We start from the raw sequence: 14,176 nt of genomic DNA on the forward strand, positions 1-14,176 counted from the left end.
TGCCCCTCCTCTCCAGCTGGCGAGGGCAGTTGGCGTGGAGCTGCCACCCTGGCTGAAGAATGCCCTTCGTGTCAAAGACTTCCTTCTCTCCCGTCCCTTCCCTTTCCCAGGCTGTGCCTCCCCAACGCCAAAAAAGGGGCCCGGGACTGGGGCTTGGCCGGTGTGTGTGTGTGTGGGTGTGTGTGTGTGTCTGTGTGTGTGTGTGTGTGCATGCACCACCCTCTCTCTCTGTCTCTCTCTTTCTGTTCCTCTGTTCTGAGAGGCTCCAGCGTCCACTCCGCTGCGCTCCACTCTGGGGGACTCTGCGCTGCTCCTAATCTCTGTTCCGTGTCTGGGCACAGGCCCCAGATCTGGGATTTTTATCAATCTGCCGCTCACGAACCACTTCCTATTTATAGCACCAGTGTATCTGCGTTTGTGGGTCTTTTTTCCCCCCTTCACGTTTTTTTTGCGTGGGTGGATGTTTGTAACCTGGTATGCATGGGGCCAGACGTCTGCTGAAAGCCTCGTTCTTGGGGAGAGACTGCTGGACAAGCCCTGCTTGTGATCTGCGTGGGGGACGGTCCTGGCGAGGACGGCACATCTGTGAATCTGCATGGCCATCTGCATGGCCAGTCTGTCGGAGTGAAGTGAGAGAGACAGAGCGAGCGCTGGAGGGAGGGAAAGAATGCGAGTGCTGAAAGGAGGGGTGCAGGGCTCTCTGCTCCGCGTCAAGGTAAACAAACAAACAAAGAGACACACTGAGAACAACACCAGCGGTGTGTAAAAGAAGGCCAGTGTTAAAGTGACACCCGCACTTGAGTTCACTGCTGGGGTGTCCCACAGGTGTGTAAAGATTTGTACAGTTGGACTGGAGAGTTTGAGTGTTTTGGTTGCAACAAAGCCAACAGCTGAGTCCACATTAGTTCCAGTCCACATTTGGCTCTGGTCTGTCTCAGATCGGGCCCAGATCTACTCGTCATCTGGCACAGATGTCTCCCTGACTCTGATGCTGTCTGCTGCTCATTACTTTGTGTGGTTTGGCTGTTTTTAATATTAAAGGTCATCTAACAATTGACTTTATGTTGAACGTCAGAGGTGGGTGGGTGTTGTGAGGGGCGGTTTCCACATAGGCACTGCATTGGAAAACATGATTTTGCCACTGGGATTTAAGTACAAAGTTAATAAGTTTTCAACAGCAATCCTCTTAGGAGCTTCTTCTTAATTCACCACTTGGAGCATGTGATGTGGTCAGGCCCTTGGATGCCGTTCAGTATGACATTAGTCAGAAACGTGCTCCGACCCTCTCTCCCTCTCTCTGTCTCTGTGCGTGTGTGTGTGTGTGTGTGTGTGTGTCTGTGGTGATTACAACAATTGAACAAAGACGCCACTCTGTTTTCACACACCCTGCAGTCCCTCTTGTCTCCTGCTTATGATCAATGTCCCAGACTGAGGCGGACCCTAAAGAAAACATTCCCCCTGACCCCAGTGGAATTCAGCTGGGCCTGTACAACCCAGTGGCTTGGAAGTGGCGGAGATCCACAGACTGATCCCAGGAGATTTTCCAGGCCACTGGATCACTGACCTTGGCTCCGGGAGTGTCCAGCTCCCTAGGTCAGCGAATGACCAGACAGTAAACACACACACACACACACACACACACACACACACACACACACACACACACACACACACACACACACACACACACACACACACCACTTCTTTAGGCCAGTCTTCGCTGCTAATCCATAAATATGCCCCTGCGTTGGACTTTGCAGGACGTTTGCTGCTGGAATTATGGCAGGCCCCACACCAGAGCATCTGCTTAGTAAATATTCAAATTATTTGGGTGCAACACATGGGAGCATTTCTGCCCCCATCCCCATCCCCACCCCACGTTTCTATCTTGGGGTAGAGTTTTGTACCCGGAGACAGTGGGGGTGGTGAGTGGGCCGTTCTGGCCCCCTGTGGAATTTCAACAGCCCAAGATTTACTGTCCTTTTACCGCATTGTCCCCTATACCGTGGTCTTTCTCTCATTACTCCCACTGGGGATGATTTTACTGCGTCCAACAATGACTTTCTCTTCCAGTGAATTAGACCGATTCTCCACAGTCCTTCAGCTGCGAAGGAGCCCTATTCGCTTGTGGCACTGCCAAAATGCTATTGATAACCAACCACCCTCTGCTAAAAAAAGATGCCATACTGCACATTGTTAACATCCATTTAATGAGGTCCTGCAGGTTGCCATAGAGATGTCTCGTGGCCCCCTTGGTGCTATGCACTGACCTCGTCATGCGGGAATGCATTGCCTCATTCTGAAGAAAGAGTTGTGGCAAAGCCCCCCGCCACCCCCCTCTCACACACCCTGAAAAAATACAGTCCTCTTTCTCCCATGCACCCCCAAAATCTCGCCTACTGAACAAACCCCTTACCCTCCTTTCTTCCCAGATCCACTCCTGAACACACACACACACACACACATACACACACACACACACACTCTTCCTTTCGTCCAACTTCCAATGCAGCCATGGATTGATTCCACAAGGAAGTGCTAACAGGGTCACTGTTTTTTTCTGTGGATTTTCAGGCCAGTGGTAAAGTTTACAATGGACTCACACCTTTCACATCCAGCTGCACAGATGGCTTGTGTCGGCGACCACAGGAAGTGGGGATTTGTGCGGCCCAGGCTCCAGAGAACAGAAGGGGGGCTCTTGAGGGTCAGGGCCTCAGTAATAGCGCTCAGGCTAATTGGATCTGGTGCTTTTGCCTTTATTCTCCAGCATGGCTTTGCTAACATCAATGGTGACCCCCGCGGAAAATCATTGAGAGTTTAGCTTGGGGTCTGATTTGATCTCTCACTCTTTTTCCTCCATCTCCCAGCCCTCTCTCCGTGGTTAAATAAAGACTTCTCTTGCAGTCAGTCCACATGCCCATGGAGTGAACACTTCCTCGTGGTCCTCTTTGATCATACACGAGATTCTCTTTCTGAGCTTGCTGAGCTCTTGAGGTATTTTCACACAGGAACTGTCCACTGTACGAGAGGACATCAGCACTGACCGCTGTATTTTCATGACCTTTTTTATTTGGGTGTCACAAATGAGAGAAAACACTCTGGCTCCTGAGTGGCTGCCACATTTCGTAATCCTGGAAAATCCTTCCTCATCTTGTTTTTTTTTTTCTTTTCTTTCCCCACCTCGGCGCTCCTGACATCTGACGGTTACCTGAAGAAAAGGCTTCGCTCTGTTCTCAGAAGCCTCTTGATTGCCTCAAATTACTGGGTAGACCTGTAAGAATCCACCAGCGTCTTTAAAACGCTGCTGGAAATTGAAGGGGGTTCTGGACGATTATAAAGAAGAAGGTGACACAGGTAGCTCTTACACGTGCGTTACGAGATACCTTACTCTAAAAATAACTGAAGGCATAATTTGGATCATTTGTAAGAGCAAGTGGGGGATAGACTGAGCACCGCCAGTCAGTATTTGAGCGTCTGAATGGTGTAATTAAGATGTCATTGCCTGCAGCTCCGTGGAGCATATGGCAACCAAATGGGGAGTCTTCAGAAGTGCCTGTTAAAAGTATCAACACACGAGTGTCTTGAGCACCTGTTTTTTTTTTTCTCCTTTTGGGTTTTTTCCCCTTCTTTTTCTGCATCTCTGTGATGAATGCGTTGGAACTGACCTGAACTTAAACCAACAACGTCCCGACCTTGACAGCCGCGATGGAATGCTGGACCAGAATTTCCCCCCGCTGGTCAGCGCTGCCACTCTTAACCTGTTTACCAGCCGTTGAGCTAATTATTAACAATTTCCCCGGTCCACTTTGATAGGGGGTGGCTGCTGCTGCCCTGGTGGTGTGTGAAGGGGGGGGGGGGACGACACAGCAGGGATTCCTAAGCCAGTCAGAGTTTGAGAAAGGCCCCTAACAAGCTTTTCCTTTTGCCAGCGTTTGTCAGACATCAAATGGACTCAAGCTGCGACAGCAAAGCTGCAGTGCTAATAAGAGGGCAGCGCTCTGGTGACTTTAGCTCTGTGGCTCGTAATGGAATTTGCCGCTGGTGGCCTCTTCTGACTCCATGTTACCCATAGAGCTCAGTGGCTAAGCCCTCCATGGCCACAGTCACGTCTTAAAAGCTACCTCCTCCTCCTCCTCCACCTCCTCCTCCTCCTTTTCCTTCTCCTCTTTCTACCTCCACTCCACACTGCATGCCCAGTGGGGCTGTCTTTTGCCACTGCTGCTGTGGAGAGGGAGGAGACTTTCCCAAGGGGGATAAAGGCAAAACCGCATGCCCCCTTGTGTCTTCCATTACCCCTGCATTGGCCTCTTGGGAACCCCTGGTGTGGTTTTTGTGGTGCATGTGGGATGCATGTAGGGCCACTGAAGGCCTTGTTTGGATGTAAAGCGGAGTACCCATTGTGGTCTTTGTGGTGCGGTGAGAGGGGTGACTCGTGAATGTTAAGAACTTGGGGGTGGGGGGCTGATTGACTCTCAATGGTTAAATTTAACTGATTAATGAAAGCTGGAGGCACCATCGGGAGATTCTGGCCGCAGCTGAATGACGACCCACAAAAAGCCCTAATCAACAAATTAGAGGGATGGATTCTCTCGGACGTGCTCTCCGTCTTTGTGTGGGAAGAGAGGGCCATCCCACTCAGAGCACTGGGCTTGTCTTTCAGCACGGAGCATGGAGAGAAAAAGAAAGAAAGACAGAAAGAGAAAGAGTGAATGAAAGAGGGAGAGAAGGCAAGAGAAGCAAAAAGGAAAAGAAGTGTTTCACAAAGACTCAATCTTTCTGTTTTTGTCCTTTCTTTTGCAGCAAGTATAAGTTGGCTAAAGGGGGAATGGCTGCTATCATTAAGGTTTTGAGCAAAGTCAAGTGCAATTCCTCTCTCTGACAGGAGGAGGGGACATTCGGGACAGACACATAATTATGAGGGTATGATAAATGAAGCTTCAGATGTGTTGCTTCAGAGTGGAAAAAAACAGTGTGACAAAAGCATTTGTCAAGACATTTGTCCTCTAGAATGCAACATTCCCACTAGATGAGTTCCTTAGAAAGCGTCCAAAAAGCGTACATTTACATGGATTGGCAATTTGTATCGTTTACATCCTGCTGTGTCTGGTGTTGCTCACAGAGGCCTGCGACTGTAGCCCCTCCTCCATAGTTCTTCTGTTTTCTTCATTTTGAAAGAGGGGAAAGAAAGAGAGTTTGGACAGGAAGGAAGCCCATGATGCAAGACATCTTTCAGCACGGGCCCAGATCGGGTGATGTCATGGTAAACTAGGGTAAACACTCCACAGGCCAGATGCAGCAGTAAGCCCTGTGTGTTTTCTTTCTCTCTGCTTCACTGGTGTCATAATCGAGGAGTGAGAGTGGGGGAGCATTTGCATGAGCTCAGTCAGCTGTTCCTTCAGCCAGGCCCTAGATTTGGTTATGAACTACCAGTCATATAGCTGCTCTGAACCTGCTGCCAAAGCACTGGTGATAAGACTGCTCATGTTTGGGGACTCATCGGGCCGAGGGTTACATCACAGCCCAAGGCATGGAGATGGGAGTTGTTACGCAACCCATACCTCTGTGCTAATCGGAGTCAGCTCGCAATGGTTGTCGAAAAAATACAACAGAGCACTCTTTTGTTTAAAATATAAAAGACCACGCCAAAGTGAACTCCATCTTTGAGGTGCCTTTTAATCTTATTAGTGTCATGTGATCTCCCACTGCCTTTGTTATTGAGTCATAAAAAAGGTGTGTGTGTGTGTGTGTGTGTGTGCATCCTAGAAGGGGGAGAGTGAAGCCTTAGAAGGATGTTTCGTTATATGTGGGAGTGGCATATGATTCATCCCAGCTCTGTCTGAATGAGCAAGGAAGATCCAAACATCTCCAAACGTGAAGAGAGAGTGAGATAGAGAGAAAGAGAAAGTCTGTGTGTATGTGAGAGAGAGAGAGAGCGAGAGAAAGAGAGAGACAAAAGTGTGTGTGTGTGTGTGAGAGAGAGAGCGAGAGAGGGAGAGGAGGAGAGGCTATTCTTGATGGGGATGTGAATAAGTAGTCTGCTGACGGTCAGGACCTGCTATATCTCACTCTTGCGCTCCGACTGACAGGAATGTCTCACCTTGCGCTGTAGCTGTAGCACACACCTGTGGCACTGATCAAGGCTTTCGTTACCATGTCAAGGGGAAGGTATGTGAAGACGTTTCAAATGATGCCTTTCTGTTGCTTTCAGCTTTCATGGGCATATTGTTTTTCTCTCTGACATGTTTCAAGACTGATTTTGTTTCCTGGTTGATAGCTGTCATGTCATATGTTTTGATATGATACTGTATGTTGTGTTTTGCTGTGTTGATCATTTGTGTGACCATTAGTGTACTCTGGAGTTATCTATGTAGAACATATTCTAATTTGAATAAAAAAATTGAACTATTTAAAAGTAATATTTTGAATATTGCTGTAAAATAATTCAAATGTAACCATGGGCTTAGTACTTATTTAGCTGAAGTGCAAACATGAGCATAATACTTATTTACCTAAAATGATATGCATGATGCATTACATTATGCACTCATGTTGAAATAACAAAGGATGTTCTGAAGTTTTGAATATACTTAGCACTGTCTAGCTGAGGTGATAAGTTCTGTCGAACACAGCGTTGGCCATGTGTGTAATATGGCTGCATGTCCCCTGGTACAGAGGGCTCCATCATGGCTGATTTGACTGGCAGGGAAATTTCAATGCTGGAAAGAAACAGGTCTGTGTTGCCCAGGCCCTAAATTTGCATTAGGTGCTCACACACCACACCCAAGTGTCTGCGTATGGATGGGCAATGATCAGCATTAGTAATCCAAGATAAACCTTTAGACATAGTAACCAGTTATGGAGAAGTCCCAGCTCAGGACAGTGAAACCATATAGAGGCTGTTTTAAAATGAAACTGTTGTTGCATTAACACAGGCTTCCTGTAATGTGTTTGGGTTTAAACCGTAGTTAATTATGCAGTCTTTTGTACTACTTATTGGTGTAACTTGTTTTATCACCCACAAAATGACCACTCTGGTCAAAGAGTTAAGTTATGTTAAGTTATAACTTTGTTCTCTGTATTTTGCCCTTCTGGGGGTAGTGTGCACATATACATACACACACTTGGAGCAGTGAGCTCAGAGCACACATACAGTACACACCCAGAGCAGTGGGCAGCCGGGGAGCAGTTGTGGATTAGGTGCCTTGCTCAAGGGGAGCAGTTGTGGGTTGGGTGCCTTGCTCAAGGGCACTTCATCCGTGGATGTGGATATAGGAGAGCGCTGTTCGATCACTCCCCCCACCCACATTTTTCCTGCCAGTCAGGGATCGAATCGGCCACCGTAACAAGTCCGATTCCCTAACCAGTAGGCCACAGATGCCTCCAATCAGTTTGCGTCTTCCATAAGAATCAGTTCTACTCAAGGGTGGGACTGGAATACCTACCATGCTGGTTAGTGCCTTCAAAATAAGATATGCCATGTCAATCAAACTGCTTTTAGGCAAATGCTAAATGCCAGTGCCATGGCTGAGCTGCTGACTAAATGTCTAGCTCTGCCCAGGCCTCCTATGTCTGAGTGCCACAACACACACACACACACACACACACACACACACACACACACAGTGCAGATTGGGATCGGATGCCTTTGCATAGATTCCCTTTGCGGAAGCAGCACGGTCAGGCTCTGTATGGAGGCCTTTGTTTGCCTGTCCTGGAGGACGGATGGAATATGTTTTTGCAGTCTCGGCAGGAGGAAAAACATGAACTAACAGCGTCGGTGACATTTTACTCTCCATGGCACAGCCTGTGCTTGCAGCCACAGGCAACAGGTTATGGGGGGAATGCAGAGCGAGAACGAGAGAGAACCGGGAAAGAGGTGTCGATTGATGGAAGCTCTTGGATTTTTGAACCACTAGCTAATACCTTTTGTTATGATTTATGGCCATTGCACTTGAAGTGTGCACGTTATGTACGGAATTCCTCATTATATTGACTTCCTTTTCCAGGCGATAAATCTTCCGAATCCCCTTTCCCCCTAAGAAAAACTAGAATACCTATCTCTCAATCTCTTCCACAACAACTCTATCGTCAAGTTCATCACCTCTGCCGTCGGTTCTGGCAGGTAGCACACATTCATTCTCGTCAGACCTAAAGGTAGACCTCCACCTCCCTCCACCACCCCAGTGTACCCCAGCACCACCCTCAGGGCTTGAGCACAGCATGGCCAGGTGCAAGGTGAGAGGTGAGTGGGGGGCGTGTGTGAATGACATGAGATGGAAATGTCCCATGCTGCAGACAAACCACCCCGTTGGCCATTCCCGTAAAGTTTAACCCACCGGTTAGGAATGGCAGGAATGGCTGGTTGAAACGTTTAGGCAAATCGCTATGTCTGGAATTTTCCCAATCTACTCCCCAACACACACACACACACATACATACACACACACACACACCAGAGTGATGGTGACATGGTGAATTATTTGTTAATCCACCCAGAAGTGACCTAGACCCTCTAAAGTCTTTTTAGTGTATGTTTAACAGATTGCTATTCTATGGCTTTGTCTTGTGTTTGGTTGTTGCACCATGGTTTGAGCTGCTTGTGCAGATTTCTGCCATGTAAGGCTGCGTTTGTACGTAAACTTGTGACTAGATTTGTCACAAAGGAATTCAAATACTACACTAACTCTGTCTTGGGTTCCTTCCTGCCCACAGTATAGCTGCGTGGAAAAAGACAGAGTTTGTTCTGAGCAGGCACTGAGTTAGGCATGAAAGCGAAGTCCCCCCACCCAGACAGGGAATACAGGAGAAGGAGGGACAGAGATGGATTTCCAGAGTGTTGGCACTAGCAGTGTGGCATGCACTGGGCCTGCTCTCATGAATGGGCCCTTTTCTGAAGACTAATATGCTCTAACTGTGTCTGTGCATGTCTCACTTCTACTGTGGGCCAAGGCCATTGCAGCAAAAACATAAAAAAAAGTATTATAAATGTTACTGTGTGTGTGTGTGTGTGTGTGCCCTAAATTGTGTAATATATTATACATGTTGTTGTAGATGTGTTTGTGTGTGTATGTATGTGTGTTTGCATTCATACTGAATAACCTCAGAATTAGTAGCTGTACTTGCGTGTCTCTATGTGTTTATGGTTGACTCCATTAACAGTCATCCTAGTGTATAGTCTGCTTTTACTTGTTTCTCTGTCACATCCCTCCTGTTAGATGAGTCCTCTCCCTCTTCTCTCTCTCATCTTCCCACTCCCCTGTCTCCCTCCCTCTCTATCTCTCTCTCTCTCCCTCTATCTCTCCCTCTCTCTCTCTTTCTCTCTCTCTCTCTCATCTTCCCACTCCCCTGTCTCCCTCCCTCTCTCTCTCTCTCTCCCTCTATCTCTCCCTCTCTCTCTCTCTCTCTCTCTCTCATCTTCCCATTCCCCTGTCTCCCTCCCTCTCTCTCTCTCCCTCTATCTCTCCCTCTCTCTCTCTTTCTCTCTCTCTCTCTCTCATCTTCCCACTCCCCTGTCTCCCTCCCTCTCTCTCCCTGTCATTACCTGTCCTGCACGTGGGCAGCTTGTCAGTCAGCAGTCTAGACAGCGATGACTCTCCCATCACCCCAGTGGCAGCAGCAGCTGTTCTTGGCTTTGAAACGGCATCTGCATCTGTCCAGTTGTCATCCCTTCATCTTCTGAAACCGTTCCTTGAGATTGAGAGAACATCGAGAGCCGTCTCTCCTCAGGTGTCGGGGCCCTTTTGTTTTGCTGTGCGTTCGTTTCACCAAGTTTCCGCTGACAAGAATGTAGCCACCTGTCAAGCAACGTCATGGTTAAAATAGCTGCTAATGTTTGGTTTACACCAAAACCACAAGGTTGCCCCAGCTGCTGAATGGTGTTTAGTGTGTGTGTGTGTGTGTGTGTGTGTGAGTGTGTGTGTGTGTAAACCTGTCAATTTTGCTCATGTTTCCCAACAAAGCAAGCAGTGACCTCTTGACTGAATGTTCTGAAGTGTGGCATGCTGCTGCTTTGTTTTGGTCCACGGGAGCACACTGATGTCATTGGGCTCAGTCATGTGTAAAGGTGAATTGTTCAGTAATGGCTTCTTCAGGCAAGAGGCGCATAGGCAGGGTGTCATGGCGGCGCTGGCTTTGCCCATTGTTTGCGTGGCCTTTGACTCTGGCTGACACAGAGTGGAGTTGTTGTTGGCTGCTGTCTGTGATCCTGTGAGGATCACTGTTCCTGCTTGAGTTGAAAAGTCTCTCTCTCTCACACACACACACACACACACACACACACACACACACACACACACACACACACACGCACTGACACACACATACCTCCCCTTATCTCTCTACCCATATGTTCACCAAGTAGTTTTCATTCCATAGGCTCACCACTCTGCCAGCTGGAGGAGAGATCATGGACGCTCATTAAAATGACATGTGTGCACGTCCCAGGACTCTTCAGCCCTCTTTGAATCTTATCTCACACAAGTGGCGAATCAAAGCAACAGTTATCAAGGGCTTCTGGTGGGTCTCTCCTGCCAAACAATGGTGCAGGTTCGTACAGTACCCTTAACCTCCAGGGAAGCTTGTAGCTGTGGGGCTTTCAGGTGTGAGGGTTGGCTATTGTTCCCTCTTGGAACATCTTCTTACGATCCTAAAATGATGATGAGACCCTGTAATTGCTTCGCCATGACGCTTCACACTGTTCCAGACTTGGGACAGTGACTCATCCAGTCGTGTGTTTTTCTCCATTGGGTTTGCATAATAACCTTTTATTGTCCGACTGATTACCTGAAGCCCAGGTGTCAGAGCGGAGCAGCGCAGGCTCATCAGTCCTTGTTTTGGCAGGCGTTGTGCCACGTTTGGCAGCTGATACAATGTCAATGGAGTTCATAAAATCGGCCTCCGAGACTGATTGTGAAGTCTACTGTGTGTGCAGGTCGTAGTGTGTTGTTTTGGAAAGCACTGCCTGCTCACAATTGCCTGGCTGCCCCTCTCTTCTCTCCCAAGGCTGGTGTTTTTACACAGGCAGTTTGATGGTAGACTAATGTGATAATACTGCCGCAATTGCCGAGGCCCCTTCACAGGGGCGTGAAATTGAAATGAGTGCTTCCTGTTGTGTGGGTCATCTGTTGGCCACTCTGCCCGGGCTGTTACCGCAGCAAGGAGTGTGTGACCACAGGGAGGAGTGTGTGTGTGTGTGCGCGCATGTGTGTGTGTGTACGTGTGTGTGCAGAGAGAGGAACAAGTGCGCCGTCAGCACCTCAGTGGTAAGACAGATGGTTTTTCACCTCACACTGGCATTCGACACACACCATAGGTGACTGGATAGAGCACAATGCAGTGTAGTGCTTTATTTAACTAGGATTGCTGTGTTATAAACCAGGCTCCACTCTGTAAACTATGTTTTAGCATTTATACAGTATGCTTAAAAGGCAAATGTGCTTTCTTATTTTTTGACCACAAAAGCCACACATTGTATCCCCAAGTGACTCCTGCTGAGAGAGTTTAGAGTTGTGTTTCGGTGAGCACACATGGATTGGCATCAGAATTGGGTTTATTTGTCAAGTGAGTCAGTACACACAAGAGATTCTGGCTGATGGCGTCACTCTAGAAGTGATGAAAAAAACAGAATCATGTTTGGGGGTATAGAAACTCAGAAAGAAAGTAACCCGCTGGTCACTGGTTCAACTCTGTAACCAGCGGGGTTAATGAGTGACCGTGAGAGAACTGTCCTGGGGGCAAAAACCACCAGAAAAGGGTCAGAATTTGGTTGTTATGTGTACATGTGTGTGTAGCACATTCCCGTAACAGACTCATCATATTGTCTCCTAACGTGTGAAAACAGGCAGGGCAGCCGCTGACTAACCGTAAGAGGCCGTGCTCTCTGGCAGACGTCACTTAGAGGAGTGAGTGGCTCTCGCTGACTTTGACCGTGTGGATGTTCCCAGGAACAAACACTCAAACTTGACTCACGGAAAAACGGGCAGAGCTGTGCCAGTGTGCCACAGGGCGGGTTGTCGTGCGGTGATCGTGCAGAGGCGCGTTCCGAGTTCCTGCGCTGGCATGCTTTTTTGAACGTCTCTCAGTTTCCCGCAGCTTGTGCCTGCCTCCACATCTGCTGCTGCTCTGCGTCTGTGACGGTCGCTCCTGAAATGACAGGCTTGGGCCGCCTCACGGCAGCGATATGACGTCAGCCGCCCCTCAAACTCACCACCTCGCCACCACACAGCCGAATGTAGCACTTAGCAGAGAGTCAACTCAGAGCAAATATCAGGAATCTCGACCGACGCCTTTGTTTGTCTACAGAAATAAACAAGGGGTCATGACAACTCCCATAGAGTTACATTGTGAGCTTTGTGTGCTACATGCCTATCTTATTAAGATAGTCTAAGTCTGAATTGATGAAGAGTTTATTTTATGATTTTATCCTAGGCTACTTTATCCTACTGGTAGACCTACCTCTGAAACACATTGCACAGTCCCAGTCCAACCCTTGTTGCTTGTAGCCTGCAGTACTATCTGTGCAACATGGCAATTTACATAACTAAACAGGCTAGCTACTAATTTCTTTGACACTTTTTCTTTGACATTTGTTGTCTGCCATACCAGATTCCAAGAAAATTACCTGCCTGTGATGTTTGGTACCCTACCTTAGTACAGTATGAGAAGTATGTAAACACTAATTGCTAAAAATAAGATTCACATTCCTAGTCTTGGCCTTTAGTGGTATTGTTGTGTGGCCTGTCACTGCGTGTTCATTGTGAACTCAGTGAGCCGTGGTGGGAGTCTTGAGCGGTGATTGTTGATCTGATCTGATCTGATCCAGAGCATGAGCCGGTCCTCCTATCTCTTCTTATCTCCTCCCCTTCTTCCCTCTCCGCCTCGTTCATCTTGGGGCACACAAACGATGGGAAGATCCTTCTCCAGCGACAGACTGTGTAGACAATCCCAGCCAGTGAGGCCATCCTGTCAAAAGAGAAAAAAAAAAAACATTTTCCATGAGCGGGTGGTCGTCATCTTTTTCAGCACTGCTCCACTTTCCATGCGTGTTCCAGTAGCTCATGCTAGTTTAAGAATGACACACAAACACAAAAACGCCGGAATGCCCCCCAAGCCTCTTCCTTGTCCCAGATACTGTACCCCCGCCTCCCCCACCACCATGACCACCACCACCATTTCCTTGTCCCACTATTCCCAGCCTTGGCCTCCACGAGTCCAGGCGCTTAGAGGAAGTGGTCAGACTTTCTGAAGAATGTGAACCTCAGTAATTAGGACACGTCAGTAATCATTTTCAATGAATGCGCCCCCCCCACCCCACCCGATCCCACCCCATTACTGCTTAATGCTTGAGAGTTCTATAGGAATGAAGCAATGATTGGACTGGAGCCACAAAAAGTTAATATTCTTTCCTTCCCACAAGGCACGAGAGGTCAGTGAAAAGCTACATCTCGTCTGCCCAGTGTACTTCCTGTAAAATCTTGAAGTTGGCACACTACAGCAGGAACATTGTTCTGTGTATTTTGAATGCAAGGAAGGCACATGTAGAGGGGGAGTCCTATCGCTGGCCCCAGTGCGACGGGTGGAGTGTTTGACTTTCTCAGCACCTCGTTGAGCGGCGGGTTAATAAGTGTGGACCTTTGATCTTGTGTGTGGAAACTGGGTTAGGAGCCCAGGAATGTCTGTATGAGGAAGAGGAGCTGGGAAAATGCATGCTTGTTGTTTTTTAGGTCTGCAGAATCATGGGAGGGAATTTGAAACACGTTTTGGAGATGTCATTCATCTCCGTGGAATTCCCCGCGCTTACCCATTCCTTTCAGTTTCTTGATTAGTCAATGCTTTCTCTAAGAGCTTCATACCGTGCACTCACACTGACACAAACATATGCTCGCTCTTTTGCAGACACATTCCTTATTAATTTGGATTTGCAACTCCGACTAAACAGTTCCATAAAAACACTGAACCAAAGTCCAAACACATTTGATTAATTGAGACTGCTTAGGTGAACAACTGTAAACAAATCTCCCACACATAACACGCACAGCACATACCCACAGCCTCTCTCACTCCCTTTTGATATATTTGTTCACTAATGTCCTCTCCCTTCTCTCTCCTCCCTCTCTCCTAGAGTCTCCTCGCTTGTCCACGGGCTCGTCCGTAGGGAGCCATGACCCCTTGTCCTCTG

The 14,176-nt window shown here is 48.0% G+C and overlaps 1 protein-coding gene across 1 annotated transcript in view; it reads left to right on the plus strand.

Moving 5' to 3' along the window:
* Positions 1-14,176, plus strand: part of LOC143139129 (pleckstrin homology domain-containing family G member 3-like) — a 54,709-nt gene that overhangs the window by 14,776 nt on the left and 25,757 nt on the right. The window contains exon 3 of the mRNA XM_076299718.1: positions 14,120-14,176. This exon is cut by the window's right edge and continues 503 nt beyond it. Within this exon, the coding sequence (XP_076155833.1) occupies positions 14,120-14,176 (57 nt within the window). The remainder of the gene's footprint in view (positions 1-14,119) is intronic.

This window comes from Alosa pseudoharengus, unplaced genomic scaffold (assembly GCF_046254945.1).
Source record: "Alosa pseudoharengus isolate Yale_2024_CS ecotype anadromous, Long Island Sound unplaced genomic scaffold, YU_APseudo_1.1 YU_APseudo_1.1_scf_22, whole genome shotgun sequence".
Taxonomy (NCBI): Eukaryota; Metazoa; Chordata; class Actinopteri; order Clupeiformes; family Clupeidae; genus Alosa; species Alosa pseudoharengus.